General features: G+C 32.2%; 1 protein-coding gene across 8 annotated transcripts in view; it reads right to left on the reverse strand.

Annotated features, from left to right (window-relative positions):
• Positions 1–751: 751 nt before the first annotated feature.
• Positions 752–15,835, reverse strand: part of LOC126925221 (protein Gawky) — a 36,762-nt gene continuing 21,678 nt past the window's right edge. For all 8 annotated transcript variants that reach the window (XM_050740544.1, XM_050740539.1, XM_050740541.1 and 5 more), the window contains one exon: positions 752–15,736. In XM_050740544.1, coding sequence (XP_050596501.1) covers positions 15,395–15,736 — 342 coding nt within the window. In that variant the 3' untranslated portion in view covers positions 752–15,394. The remainder of the gene's footprint in view (positions 15,737–15,835) is intronic.

The following is a 15,835-nucleotide window of genomic DNA, read 5'->3' on the forward strand; positions in this document are numbered from 1 at the left end:
AGTGAATCGCTGAACTGCGGATGTGTGTGCACGTTCTTGCACTTCAACTTTGATTGCTGTATTATTCAATTCAGTTCAAGATCGATTTTACTTGGAAACAATTTGTCCGCAAATATCATCCGTATGTTTTTTTGTAACTAAAAATGGAATTCGTTAGTTAGTACAATAGTACAACGGCCTGTTGTTGTACCTTCCCAAACACCCTGTATAAGAACACGCGTAGTATAAAGAATTTGAAGAATACACTTAAGACGATAAGGAGGGCAACAAAGAAACAAAATATATTTTCACTTCAACCATTTCGATGACCAGACTAATCTATGTTCTAAGGCTTTAAGGACCACGTATTACATAAGGGTGCTTAATATAGGAGGCGCTATAGTGTACAGAACTGTTTTGTCCGATATAAAACAGGCAATTATTTACGTTTACTCATTTCATGTGCCTATTTATTACTTTCTCCCCCAGACTCGACCGACTATCATATTTTTTCTTTTTATCACTTATCCCTATTATTTTTAACTTTTTTTTGTCATTTTTCTTTTTTCAGAAAATCGATGTTAACTAAGTGCAGAGATAACGTTTCTCTTCCTCTCCGCCTGTTCTTTTTTACTTTTTACGATTCACTTTGAAACCGGGACGATCTTAGAAGCAAAGTGGGATCAATTTCACAAAATCATCTTATTTTTAGCAGAGGAATTGTAACTGCGCTCTTGTACTATCATTTATGTGACACCCTGTACATGTTGAATTGTTATCTTTTTTTTTTTGTTTTGTTTTGTTTTTTCTTCGTTTAACAAGCATATTTAAATACGTACACACGATACGAGAGTGTATCTTCCACAAGAAAAATTATCGTCCTTCATCACAATCAACACACATACAGAGACGCAGGTAGAAAATGAGATTAGGTTCGTTCAGCGTGCATGAGCGTGAGCGCGAACCTTTTCTCGAGTAGAAAAAGTCGAGGCTTTTGAAAATTCACTTCTCCACACTAACCCGGCGCATTTATTTAAATTCTAATCTTTTATAGTAATGATTCATACCCTAAAACAGCTATATATTCAATATTTATTATCACAACAAATATCTTTCCGTTAGTTTGAGAAAGCTTTTCGCCCTTTGATTCAATTTGTGTGTCGTGTTCATGTGTGTATATGTTTATATGTATATGTGTTCCTATGTGTGTGGGCGTATATGTGCGTGCTATATGGATGTAATGAGTGTACTTAAAACACGCGACATTCAATTATCCTATACATTTTCCACTTTGAATTCTTTCTGGCCTTTTTTCTCTTTCTGGCAAGAAACGAAGGACACACCATTTTCTAGATTATGTGGAACTATTAACTCGTATTGTGAATTTTCACGCGCCCAAAGCACTTTTGTGACATTGTTCGATTAAAATCGAGTAGAAAACCAATCTTCTTTTTCGATGTTCATCAGACTCTGATATGTGTAACACGACGCTTCTTTGAAAAAATGATGTCCAAAAAAATTAATTCGAAAATTTTAAAAAATATCTCTAGCGAAGTTTCGTAACAAATGATGACTACTCGTCGACTGTCAACGCTCAACAATCGTTGTAAGAAAAAAAAAGTCAAATATAAAAAGACTAAGAATAGAAGTATACATGTCACGTATTCTTCATCGTGAAGTTGATCAAAATGTATTCTTAAATTAGAATAAAACGAACGAACAAACAAACAAACAATTCGAGGAACATCACCGATCTTGAAACGCTGTTCACAGACTTCAACGCCCTATCGTAGTATTTCGCTATGAATAATTTCTAGTGGAAAACTGAAGGAAAGAAACAGAGAATAGAAGGAAATATAGTATTTTTAAAAAGCTTGCGCCCGCATAAACGTATTACGTTCGCATTGTAATGTCATTGACGCTAATAACTTGGACGTAAAGAAAAGTTACTAGACGAAGAAAAAGGTACCAGAGAAAATTCATTGGTGAAAAATTCTTGAACAACATTTAAGTAGAAGGTAAACACAAAACTCCGCAGAACCATGTTCAACGTCATTGTCATCGTAAACGTCATTCGTCACTGTAATCGTTATTATACTCCATAACCTCCTACCCCCTACCACGCATACAATATTCATCATTTGGAAATCTTACACTAAGCTTCACCATCAGAGTCGTTAGAATACTACGCTACTTGTGAATATATCTCTCAATACCGTTAGACAATGAAAATCGCAAAATTGTAATAACTAACATTTTATATCTATTATTTCGTACCGTTTCTTCTTCTCATCTCTATTTTTATATTATTGTTATTAGCATTATATCGCATCTTAATGAACATTACGATCATTATTACTGTTAATACCTAATATTTATTTCATTAATTATTAATTCATTATTGTTAGTTTATTATTAATCTATCTAAAATTAATTAATTTTTCATTATTGTTAGGAATAGAGGTTACTCGCGAATTAGTCCACTTTGTTGCATTAATCAGTAGTCATTTTTTTACAATAATGAATCACCTTATTAATTAGTACTCTCTTCAAAATGCTTTCTTATAATATATATTTATATATATATATATTATCGTAATATAATATATAACTGTATGTGTGTGTGTGTGGTGTGTGTGTGGTTGTATGTGTGTGGGTGGTTGGGTGGGTGGGTTGTCGGGTGTCTGTGTGTACGTGTACGTTTCTGTGGACGCGTAGGGTTATATTATCCACGAATATGCATACACATATACGTGTACGCAGCATGTAGTGTGTATACGTGTAGACAAACAATGTATACATAAATGTCTGTTCACTTTTTCTTTATCATTGATAAATCCTAAATTATTAATAAATATGTATGTGTGTATGTGCGTGTGTCTTATGTGTGTATTGCGCGCGCGCTCGTACGTGCGTGCCTGCGTGTGTCCCCGTATTTACTATATTTACTATCCTTCTTCCCTATGTTGTTCACATGTTAATAGTTAAAAATGACAAGTTCAAACTTTACTCCTCGGACCTCGATTTTCACTTCGTTTTCTTTTCTTTTCATTTAGAACCCCTTTCGGGATGCTGTTCTCTTTCGAAGCGTGTGCACAAGGGGTACTTCTCCTAAATCTAACAAATAACATGACACTAACTTTCTGTAATATCTTTAGAACCTTCCATGTTTGTTAATTACGAAATCAGTGCATGGCACTTCCATCTTCATTAAATGGTCCTAGGTTGCAAAACGCGCATTGCAGCCAATTTTTTAATTTTTCTCGCTCATTCATTTTTTACAACAGAGAAATTACTTCATCTTTGACTTTTTCCTAATATCTTATGAAATCAGCATTTTTCGTATAGTTCTTCAATGTATATTTATATTATACGTATATAATTAATTTAAAAAAACAGCATCTTACAAACACGTATTAAATTAACTTCATAACTAGATTAGACAATAAATGTGCGTAAAAGCTTCATTTAAAATTTCACATGCTTACATTCATAATAAGATCATCTATAGATTGTACATTAAATCTGAATTATTTGGCCCTGATCACTTCGTATGTACAAACATTTCAGTTTCCGTATGTTCAAAATTTAATTGGTCACGATTAACTAATAAATAATATTCACGGAAAAAGAATGGGAATCATACTTATTTATAATTCTTGGATATGTTAATCGCCGAATAACAACCAGATACATATCGTTAATTACTATTAGGCATCTAGACTTAGTTATATTTCTTTTTCTATTTTATAAGTTATTTGCCACATGTTCTAATTTCGATAATGTCTTTCCAAGAAACCCTTATTAAAGGTTCCGAAATTTGTCAAGTTCATTTCGATTCGGAAAACACTCGAAAAATACTTTCGTTCTTTTAATTACTTTTCTGACTCAATTAGTTTAGGTTAAATTCTGGTTCGAAAATTGTTCGAAATATTTCGAGGAATTTTGCTCACTCTTCCCAAATTTATTTACATTCACCGTCAATAATTTCGTATTTAGGCAACAAAACAGAAAAAAATATGTCGTTTATCTCGAAACGATTTTGAAATTTTCAAATTTATTCAAATACTTTTCTATTTTTCGAAACCTATTACAACAGAATCATATAATTTAATACTCCGGTCTTCCGTATATTTTAAGTCATATATTTCCCTGATATTGCAAGTGAAGCGATTCTCCTTATCTTTTTAAATTTCTTTTTCTTTCTTTGTTATTTGTATTATTTTGAATTTTCGAATAAAATTTCGAAGAACCGTTTTAATCAAACTTATTAGTACGAACGTTTCAAATCACTACATATATATACAACTCTAAGTAATAATCACGACAACCAACGAAATCTTTGGGGAAGATTTATAAAAGGTTAGTTCTCAAAGTTCTCGCGTTTTCAATATATCGAGAAAAAGCTATATTTCGATCATACTCAGCGAGCTGCGTAAGACGTAAAAGAAAAGAGAAAGATATTCACGTTTACCTTAACATTTAATATTCCAGATAAAAATAATAGTTGGCTTACATTTTCAGACATATATTAAAATTGATTTTCTAAGCACATTTCGTTCATATTTCTTGCAGAAATACAAAGAACTGTAGAGTTCTCTTGGACGAAGGGGAAAAAAGATGAAGAAGAGTAATTAAAATTTGAACACACGCATTCGCGACCTTTAAATAATACTGTATCACAATTAAAACAAATCAGACTATAGGAATATAATTATTACTAATAGATTGCAACGCAATGAGCATAGGTATGCGAAAGTTTAATAATTTAAAAGATTAATTAAAAGGAAAGGTTTTATAACGATGTTTAATAATATCATTTATCTCTGTTAATATTGCATTACACCTAATATTCTTTATATATTATAACAAAATTGTCGAACATAAAACTATTTATGTATGTATAACTGTTTATTTCAATTTCACCGGCATCGTTGGCTATTCGCCATATTGCGCAACCTTCCTGTATGACTATATAAAATATTTCTAAAACTTCGTTTACCATTAAATTTAGTGACTTGAGAAATCAAATTTACAATTACAAGAATAATATTCATAGTAATACATTATTAAAACGTTATGCGTTAAAAATACAAAGAAGCATATAAGTTAACTATTTCAAATGTATTTCAATCGTTCTTTTCCTAAAATAAATTCAAGCATTTGTATCAATCTTTCCTCCGTAAAGACACATTCGTTAACAAGTTTCGAGTTATCAAAAGCCTTTCGTTTTGACTAAATTTGTTCCGTTTGCAACAGTTATTGTGATTAGAATTTTTCCTTATCCACGTCGCATATTTATTTTTCTTTCCCGTCCTCTTGTTATTATCAAATTAATAAATGGCACATGCCCCAAATGCACACGCGTGTGTATTCAAGAAAAAGAGGGGAAAACGATTCATCCCGAAAGAGAAGAGTATGCGCATATGTGTACGTTTTCCTACTGGCGCGTGTGTACGCATGCGCTCGAAATACGTAAACTGACCACCGAGAAACCTCAACTAATACACGCACCAATTAATTGTAACACGTATATACACTTGCATACACGGACGTAAAATATACTAGATACCCCTGTAACACCTGTGTGCACATCGATAGTATAGCACGCATGCGTACCGATACGTCGAATGCACGAAATAAAAACGCGGTATAACACGCATGCGCGTAAGCGTATTAGAAATTCGTATCATCGTAAACCACCAAGAGTGGTGCATATGCGCACAAGTATGCATACGCCTGTTATTGGCTGTATTCCTTTAAAACTTTTCCTCCCGGTTTCTTTTTTCTCTTTTTCTCCTTTTTTTTTTTCCTAAACGTTCATTCGATTTGTCTCGGACTAAATATAAATGCCTAACCTTTTAGACTTAACATTCAATATACCGCATGCTTCGCTAGACACAGCCAAGAATTTGAAATGTTTAAATAGACGTAAAATTGATAATAATGTCGTCGCTAATAACTCCCTAAAGAAAGTTACATAGGTCAGAAACAATTACAATTTGGCGTTAATCAAACCGATTTGTTGCCATTATTTTATGTTAGTCAAAAATATAATTTCATGAATTACATGGTTCTAAAGACGACTAATTTATCTTACGCAGAAGACGAATAAGTTCTCACGAAAATTATGAAAATTTTTTCATATTTTAAATTTCGAACTTTTTTCTTTTTCTCTTTAAATTTAATCTAAATTATTAGTGTCAAATCGAATGGTATTTAATATCAATATCACATTAGAGTTTTAACAAGAAAAATAAATATAGACGAGATGGCGTCGCGATCTCGTGCGGTTTCAAAAGAACACAGACAATAAGTGCAATAAAGTACATACGCGTTTGTGTAATAACAGAAAATTAAGCGGGAAAGGTGTAGGAGGTTAACGAGAGAAATAAAAGGAGAACAACAAATTAAATACAATTAGATCTACAGACGAAAAATAGTGAAAACAAGGAGATAAGAAGGGAAAAAGAATACGTAGTTTCAGCGCATGCGCACAAGAGATTGTGGTGTTACATAGCTGATTGGTCTTAAATATAGCATGCTAACTCTAGTATTTTGAAATATGCCTTTTTATAAAATAATAATTAACGACACTGAGGTAAGTGGCTATTAGATTAAGCTTACTTGTTACTTATTTTCATTCACCTATTCACACATTTTTCCGGTGATATGTATCAGAAATCAATTCGTTTTTTTAAAATATAACAAAACTAATCTTTTCTTCCTTCATTGTTTGAAACGTTTATAAGTAAATCACAAGATTTTTAGTTTTACATATACATTTTGCATCATTGAAACGTATCTTACTTGTTCGAAAAGTACTTAAAAGGCAAAGCATATTAGAATATTTACAAGCCTCGAAGGAAATAATACTAGCATTTTTATTCGATCGAATCATCAAATTTTATGAAAATAGACCATCATCTGTAATCGAATAATTGAAATGTTTTTTTCCTCAGATATCAAATGTAAAGTATTATAATATAACTATGTGTATATATACAAAGCAAAAGAGAATAGAACGAGGAATTATTAAGGCAATAGAAGATCCTAAATTAACATTCTAAATTTTTAAATCTTTTAAATTAATATTCTAAATTTTTTAATCTTTTAAATTAACGATACGACGAATAAAACATTACAGAGCCGACAAATTAATAATACTAATTTATAATGCTTTGCTTCTAGGACAATTAGTTAGCAACAGAATTGAAAAAAACTATACAAAGTCCAGCTATAACTTTCAAGTAAACTTATTCGAGGAGATTGCAATAAAAAGACGACCGTTTAGGAAAGTGTCCAGGTGTTTACAGTATAAAACTATAGAGATGTGTGTGTGTGTTTGTTTGTGTCGTATGTATATTATACGTATATAATTAACCCCCAGTGTCGTAAAAATCCCACGCGTGTACCAGTATTATTTTATTTTAATTTAGTTTATCAAACGATTGCAAGCGTTTGTCGATCATGCTTGAAGTGCTGCCGCCTATCTTCAAGATAAAGGACTTGTTTCTTATGTTTTATCTCAAATGAAAAAGAGAAACCATTATCGTTGGAAGTACCAGCGCTCGTTCAAATTTAGTTCCCGTCTCGTAATCTAAATTTACGTTCCATTCTGGAACAGCAAAAAAGGTACACTCATAATGTTCGAACGCCCTCAGACCTCTATTATTCGTAATATTATCAATAATGTTATCTATTATTCGTTACCATTAATATTATCACTAGCAATTCTTATATGACTGCTGCTTTCCTAAAAACATTACACTACTGCTGCCGTCATGATAATCCTTGTTAATTAGCAAGTATTACCACTGCCGCTTGTTAATATCACTACGACTAATATAAATTGCAATTACTTTAATACTCTAATATTTCATTACTATCGTTATTATCGTCTTCTTGATCATCACTCTATTATTATTGTTTTTACGGATTATTGATTAATGAATATCATAATCAGCAACAATTATGTTTTTGTTTATATTACATAAATCGCGTTATCATTAACCCCTTATTATTATATCGTGATTAACTTTTTATTCCATTCACGGTATCCTGACTACTGCGACAGGCGTTTCTCTATTATTAATATCGTGTACCACCACCACCACTAGTTATGATTTATCGTTACTGCTACTATTAACTGTGCAACGACAGTAACAGCGTCATGATAATAAGTAATGATAATGTTTAATAACTGTAACAAAAAGATTGGTGACAATACAATGGCAATGTTAATAATAATAATAATAGCAGAAATTAACAGCACCAACAATTATCCTAGTACTCTTTAATATTAATCATCAGTAATAGTAGTTGTGTGTAACACTAACAATAGTTACGACCATAATAATAGTAACAATAATGGTAATGATGCGTTACTATACTATACTGAACAGTAGAAATAAGAATTGTATTACTGCGATAGAAAGCAGTAGAGAGTGGCAATAGTAGAAGCTGAAACAGCGATAGTAACCAGCGTTAGTAGTAGCAAAACGTAAGAGGCAGCTAAATATAACGAGAAATAAGATTAGAATCGATAGTAGTAGCCACAGCTGCAATAGAAATCAAACGAAATTAATGGCAGCAATAGCAGCAACAATAATCGCAAAAATGTTGATAATCCACACAGCGATAATATGATTACAAAGATGTCAATTGTAGTAGTAGCAAAGGCAGTAATAATAATAGTGGTAACATTATCATTACTCTATTATCACATTATACAATATTGCCGCTATTACTATAATTGTCGCGCCACTACTATCGTTGTAATTGCTATAACTACAATTATCATTCCTTTCATTTGCAACCTCGTTGAAATTACAACTTACTTCTTTTAATACTGCTGTTAGAACTATTGTTGCCGCTGATACTATTACCACTTCGATTGCTATATTTGTTACACGATTGCTAGCGTTATCTTTATTTTTTTTTTTTTTTCATTTTTTTAACCATCATTATTTATTATCATCATAGCTATTGTTGTTGCTGTTATTAAGTGTTATAAATATTATTTATCATTTAGCATTACTATTATTATTACTGTTACTACTATTAATTCCACTACTATTGCTGCTACTTGCTACTACTACCACTAACTGTACCTATTTAGTTCTACGACTAATTCCACTATTATTATTATTTATTATTATTGTTGTTACAATTCAGCGATTCCACCGTGGAACCTGAGTAATCTGGATAGAAGCTTAGTGTCAACTAATTTCGATGAATCGTAGAGGCAGCTTTTTCCAAGCATTAAGATATAAAATTTGTGAATTATACGTGTATTATTGAATCACCTGAAATCACACACACGGTATTCAGTTAAGCATATAGGTGAAATCTGAGTCGCGAAACTGAACGTAAGTCTTCGGATTGAATTGCCATAAATAGAAAGAGTCGACTAACGAAAATGCACTCTCACCCTTCTAGTACGTCAAAATAAGAAAGAAACCCTTTAGATTCATTGTTAACTACCTTCGTTGGAATAAGATAATAACAATTTCGTCTTTTTACTTTCCTCTCCTTTTTTTTAAAGACGATTACGCGATGTTATATGTTTCAAGTTGTAGGGTCAACTATTCATCAACTTGCTTAAAAAATTGTCTAATAATTTATTTAATACGCGAATATTCTTATATTAACAGTGAATGTTAGTGTAATAGAGAAATATCGATAAGCGTATTCGAAAATATTACAAAATGAACATAGAAGATATAATTTCAATAAATTTCCACTCATTTTAGTTGCGTCAAAGTTAAATATATATGTAGTACATAGATGTTGGCGATGATTTTCTTAAAAAAATGAAGACATTTTCTACTAATTGTAAGCCAAATACTGTCCATCTCACTTAATAAAGCTATATTCAACAAAAAGTTCGATTAAAAGAAAAAAAAAAAAAAAAAGGAAAACGAACTAAGATTTCATCGTTCGTGATCGAATATTATGAATGTTAATCTACCATAATACCTAACCTTGGCTCGTAAAACGTTCGCTTTTTATTCCTAACGTCAGTAGTTAATTACAAACATTTCCTAACATCGATCCTCTTTGGTTTACCAAACATACTATTCGGCATTTATCTGCATGTATTTTAAGTAGCTCTCTACCTACTTACACACTTTATCGATAAACAGTGTGCAAATAAATTCATTAAGTCTTATAATTTTTTGAATAATCATAGAATTCTAACGTATCCATTCCTCGAATTTTTGATTTTTTCTTCTTTTTTTTTCCTTTTTTAATGAATTAAATCCTTAAACATTTCAGGTAGTCCCAAAACTAAATTTATTAGGACCCTTTTGATCCCTTCATTTGTTTCATTATTATACGAGAAACCTAACTTTCTGATTTAGGAAATCGATCTACGGATAGTTTGATTACTTATCATAGTTTTTAATGACTCAAATTCATTAACCTTTGAGGAATACTCGTTATGCATATATATGTTTATATATATATATATATATATATATATATATATATGTATATATATATATATATATATCAATAAAACTTAGAACACACAGAATGACTTAAATATCTGTAACACGCAAAATGCTAAAAAGTCATGAAAAATAATCAAATCCCAGAAGATCAAGAAAATCTCACGTTAATTATTTGAAATGCATCGGCACTTGAGAGAGATTGACATTTAAACCTTTATGTAGGTACACACGTTATGCGTATGTTCACGGCAAGATCTATGGATCTGCTCTTAACAGCAGACTCGAGAGAAAAAAAGAGAAAAGAACTTTTTCTTTAGTCTCGCAGTTGAACAAGACCGAGAAGATCTGAGGGCGTTGGATATATATTTCAGAGATATATCAGAATGTTGGAAAGAAAATATTGTGCAATGAATACTAAACACTCTTTTTCCCATCGGTATGGTTATCAGTCCATTCAGGTACCTTTGACGTTGAAAACATACACATACACACATGCGCGCTCGCTCGCTCGCTTATTCGCGCGCGCGCGCGCGCGCAATCACATTCCCTTGCACACGTAGGCATGCACGCATAAATTTCTCATGACACGCGCGTGCGCGCGCACGCAACGGAGGGGCACAGGGAATGAACTCATTTTTACCCCTTCCTTTAACCGAACCTCCTCCCAATGGTCCAATCAGAACTTCAAAACATTATATCCATCAACGTCTGTTTTTGTTCTATCGAATTTTCGAGATTCACTTCTTGTTTAGGTGTGAGATATATAGTGACGAAGTAAAGTATCGGTCGTGCTCGATCACGAACAACGAAAAATATTCAAACGGGCAAAACAAATGCCCGGTCAAGTCATTTCCAAATTTAAATGCAATCTTTGTATCATATATGTACATACTGAGAAATTAAACTACATTTATATCTTTCTGTATCTTGTATATATAATTATTTGTAACGTTGAAGAACAGAAAAGAATATGTAATAAAGAGGAAAGTTAAAAGTGTAACAAACAAATAAATAAACAGAAAATTGTTACGACGCTCGTTCTATCCTTCCTTTTTTCAGAATCAACATCTTTCTGCTGTTTGTTCGAGCAGATATCAAGCAAGACTCATTAATTGCACAGAGTTATTGACACAGTCCAGCAAATTAAGCTTTAGCGAGAATGACGGAAACGTCACACAAATACGAACTTAGAATCAGTGTCTGCATGAAAGTTCCAGTTCCCTCACTTTTTGGGCACTTTTATCAAATCAGTAAAATTTAAATCATTCACATCCATTTCATTCAGTCATTCGTAATTTATTTACAAATCATTCGTGAATCCTTCTTTAACATAGTCGCGAAGCCAATATTGTCAAACTACTTACACAATCATCTGGCTTACGATAAATTTCCTTTCGAAACTTGTATGATTTCGATTTATATTTTAATTAATTCCAATCAACAAAACCAATAGAGAATTGAATCTATAAAAACGAAATCTTACCACTTATCAAATGCGAAAAAAGAATATAAATAAGAATTGAAGTTTTCATAGTTTCCATTCTATCATAATAAAAGAAACGTTTAATAGATATCTAACATTTTTGTCATAAAAATAAATCATGTCCAGGAACTGTACTAACATTGTACTATAATACTCAAACGATATTTGACTCCGGTTATTTTCTAGATGATAATACCATTTTACTACTACGATATTGTCTACAAACTTTTAGCTTTGGGAGGGAATCTGAAAGGTCTAACAATGAATTTAATTACGAAATATGGAGCGATATAAAAATAAAGACGTATATAAATATAATATACGTATTATGTGGTGTTGGAAAGCTGGCATGCTCTAATTCTTCCAAAGCTTTTAGATTCTTGGCGACATTAATAGTATTTTAGATCGTTTGGTGGTCTATTCTACACCCACGTTTTGAAGTTTGTCACGTTGTATACGTATTAAAGATATGCCACTTGAATAAATGTTAAATAAAACACTAGTCAATAACAAAAATTCGTGTAGTCTGCCTTTGTGACTGCGCGTCATGACTAATTCAATCACATTGCATCGCGCATTTCTTCTGCGCATCGACGTTCTAGCAGTACGCGATATAAGCACACGATAATCTCGAATCCATAAATAACGACTTTTCTGAGAATGTCCACACTAATCACATTCTAAATTAAATTATTTTATTTTTGTGTTTGCAAATATCATTAGCATGATAGAGAGCATTATTATTTAACTCAAAATGATTTGATCAAGGCCGATAAGAATAACACGAATTTTAAAAGTTTCATCTATTTTGCAACGAAAACGATATCTAATTGTCCATTCATTCAAAGTGTAAAAGAACTTAAAATATTTTTAGTATAAGTAATTGAAGAATATATATAGTAGATTTAACCCATGTATAGAGCAATTAATGAGTCTCTATTATACAATATAAAGTACTGGATATGCTATTAATAATAGAATAATATTGTTACAATTTTTCTATGCCTTTTAATCGATGTCACTAAATATTATTTAGCACTTAAAATATCTTCTATTTTATATATATAATAACTGGAAAGAGAATTAATATTACACAATATGTTACTAGACTAAAAACCACGCATAAATACTACCGTATCGTTTACTAAATTTAAACTGAAATAGATAGAAGAATAATATCCTCTGTCTGAAAAAAGTATTGAGACAGTGTAGTAAGTAATTTATCACTGGAAAACTGTCTCAGATTGTCAAGCTACCAACTATAGGTTCCATAGATAAAACTATAGATAGATAGTAAAAGAAAAACTCACAATTTTTTAAATAAAAATTTTGCGTCACTGTATAATTGGAAATACCATTCACTCGAAAATTCGAAGTTATTCTGAAAACTTTAATTAGGATTTCAGCTTTCTTAAATGCTTTCCTTTTTTGTCTGTTAATAATAAACCAATGGGAAGTGGCATATTCTTCTCCTCAGTATCGTTCATTTTGCAAAGGGGAGTGAAAAAGAGAAGAGAGAAAGACAAAGACACACACAGATAGGCAGACAACAGACAAAGATAGCTAGAGAAAAACATCGAATTACCATATTCGTTATAACTCTATAATTAGTAAATGGTAAAGAGACACGCTGGACATTGGCACGACGGGTGGCATTTAGATTTAATATATGTAGAATAAAATTTACGTTATTGCGATAACATTTGGTATCGTTTTTGTTGTCGTCGCAAGAACTCGGACCCCGATTTATCATCCCATTAAAAGTTTGTGGGCATTTTACGATAGAGAATCGATTTTTAGCTTAAATAACGATCTCTGAATATCCCATAGAAGATCACGATATCTGTCAATACAATTCTTAGCTAGTGAAGCTATTGATTCAAACTTTTTACAATCATAGTTTTATTACAATATTATTCATATAATCTCGACTTGCTCGTTGGAATAACAATATACAAATAAAAGCAAATTACTAATCGTATTACTATCGTTAATTTTGTGGCAACAATAACCAAATTTTCTGTATTGATAACTGTTGCCATATGAAAGAAAAATTCACTAAAAATTCGATTCTGTATCACCGTTGCTAATGGAAGAGGTATGTATAGCCCAAAGCATCGACGTGGATCCTCGCTTATTAATTTCTTTAAGAGGTAACGTTCCTCCTCCCTTTTTTTTTTTTCTTTTTTTTTTTATATTTTTTCTTTTCATTCATATCTTATTCATTCTTTCTGGTTGTTTTTGTTTTGATTAGATTGGTACAGTCTACGTTTGATACGCATGGCAGTCTCGATTAGAGGAAACTGTTCAGAGCAAAAAAGTGGAACACTCGTGAGACCATTGATCATAATTTACTTTCTTACACGCGCATCCTTAAGAAAGTGTTGGCGACGCCATTATCTAGATTAGCCAATGTATCATTTTTTCAAAGCTAATGGCTGCGGTGTATGCGCGCACTCTTTTAACTTTCCTACTGTTTTCTGTGCTCCGATCCTCAAAATATGTAACAGGAGCTAGAATTTATACTATTTTTCAAAATAGTTAAAAATTACCTACACAACGATGTTTTAATATACGATATATTGGTGCGCACCGTTTATAGTTATAAATTATTTTGATCAAAATGAATTTCTAACACGCGTCGATATTGAAAAAAATGAAATATAAATTATTGCTATATTCAAATGTGATAAAATATGAAAGTAGCATAAATTATATTCATAAAAATTTTCTTCTGTATATAATTTATGTATTCATAATGTAATGAATGCATAAAGTGTGTACGCAACATTGAAAATATTAAAACATCGAAAAATGTAGCATAACAAAGATCAACTTAAATACCTTCAACATACTAATATATATTGTTCTGAATAAACAGGATATTCGATTGAAACGTTAATGAGAACACGACCTGAATGGGAAGAATACTAATTCAGTAATTGAAAGATCATGAAAAACGTGCCTATTAGAGATGGGTGCGCACTATGTATACACATACGCGCATATTATATCAGATGAAATTAATATTATTTTAAGATATCAAAATACCAAAATACCAAAATGAACTGCGACAGAAGCAATATCGTAACGTCAATACTAATTTAGTATTACGTCGTACGTACGTACTTAATGTGTAGTACGCGCGATATAACAACAGCATTCTCTCGTGCCTATTATTAAATGTAGTCGGCATTACACCAAACAATTAATAAAGCACGGCGCACGCCAAAAGCCTTGAAATTCATGATATACCCTCCCTTGCCCCCATTATCCCCGAATCCCAAATTGAAAAATCTTCTGTTGAAAAAATCAAATCAGATCCTTGTTGCTGCCGAAATTATACGCGGCACTGATTTAAGTAACTTCATCGCGAGAACCGGCCCATCTGACAATGCGGAATATAATTGACGTATCGTGAAGTAGAAGGCTTGGTCGTCGCACGAGTGATACCGCTCCTCCGTGCGGCACTCTACATCGACTCACCTCCCAGAAGGTCTCCGGGTAAGTACGAGTTCAGAGAACTGGGCGTAGCACGTTGCTGATCATTGCTGTCGATGCCAGCGCTGCTCCAAAGAGAATTGCTACTCGGTGGAGCGCCCCATAATTGGCTGGAACTACCGCCCCATGTGTCTGGTGGTGGACCAGTTTTGTTCGATGGTCGCAAACCCCAACCTGCTCCTGTAGTAGCTCCAGCTTGTTGTTGACCTCCATGACTAAGTTGTTGCAACAAGCTGTGCACCTCGGTATCGGCTGGAGATTCTGCGAAAATTGTTGTGTTGCCCAGGACGCAATTGTTCAGAGCACCTTGTGCCTGTAAACATCATTAAACATTTCTCTTATTACTTTTAATAATTTCATAATAGTAGATTTGTGATTTTTTAATCATTGTTTTGTATAATATCTAAATGAT

The sequence above is a fragment of the Bombus affinis genome, chromosome 16, assembly GCF_024516045.1.
Source record: "Bombus affinis isolate iyBomAffi1 chromosome 16, iyBomAffi1.2, whole genome shotgun sequence".
Taxonomy (NCBI): domain Eukaryota; kingdom Metazoa; phylum Arthropoda; class Insecta; order Hymenoptera; family Apidae; genus Bombus; species Bombus affinis.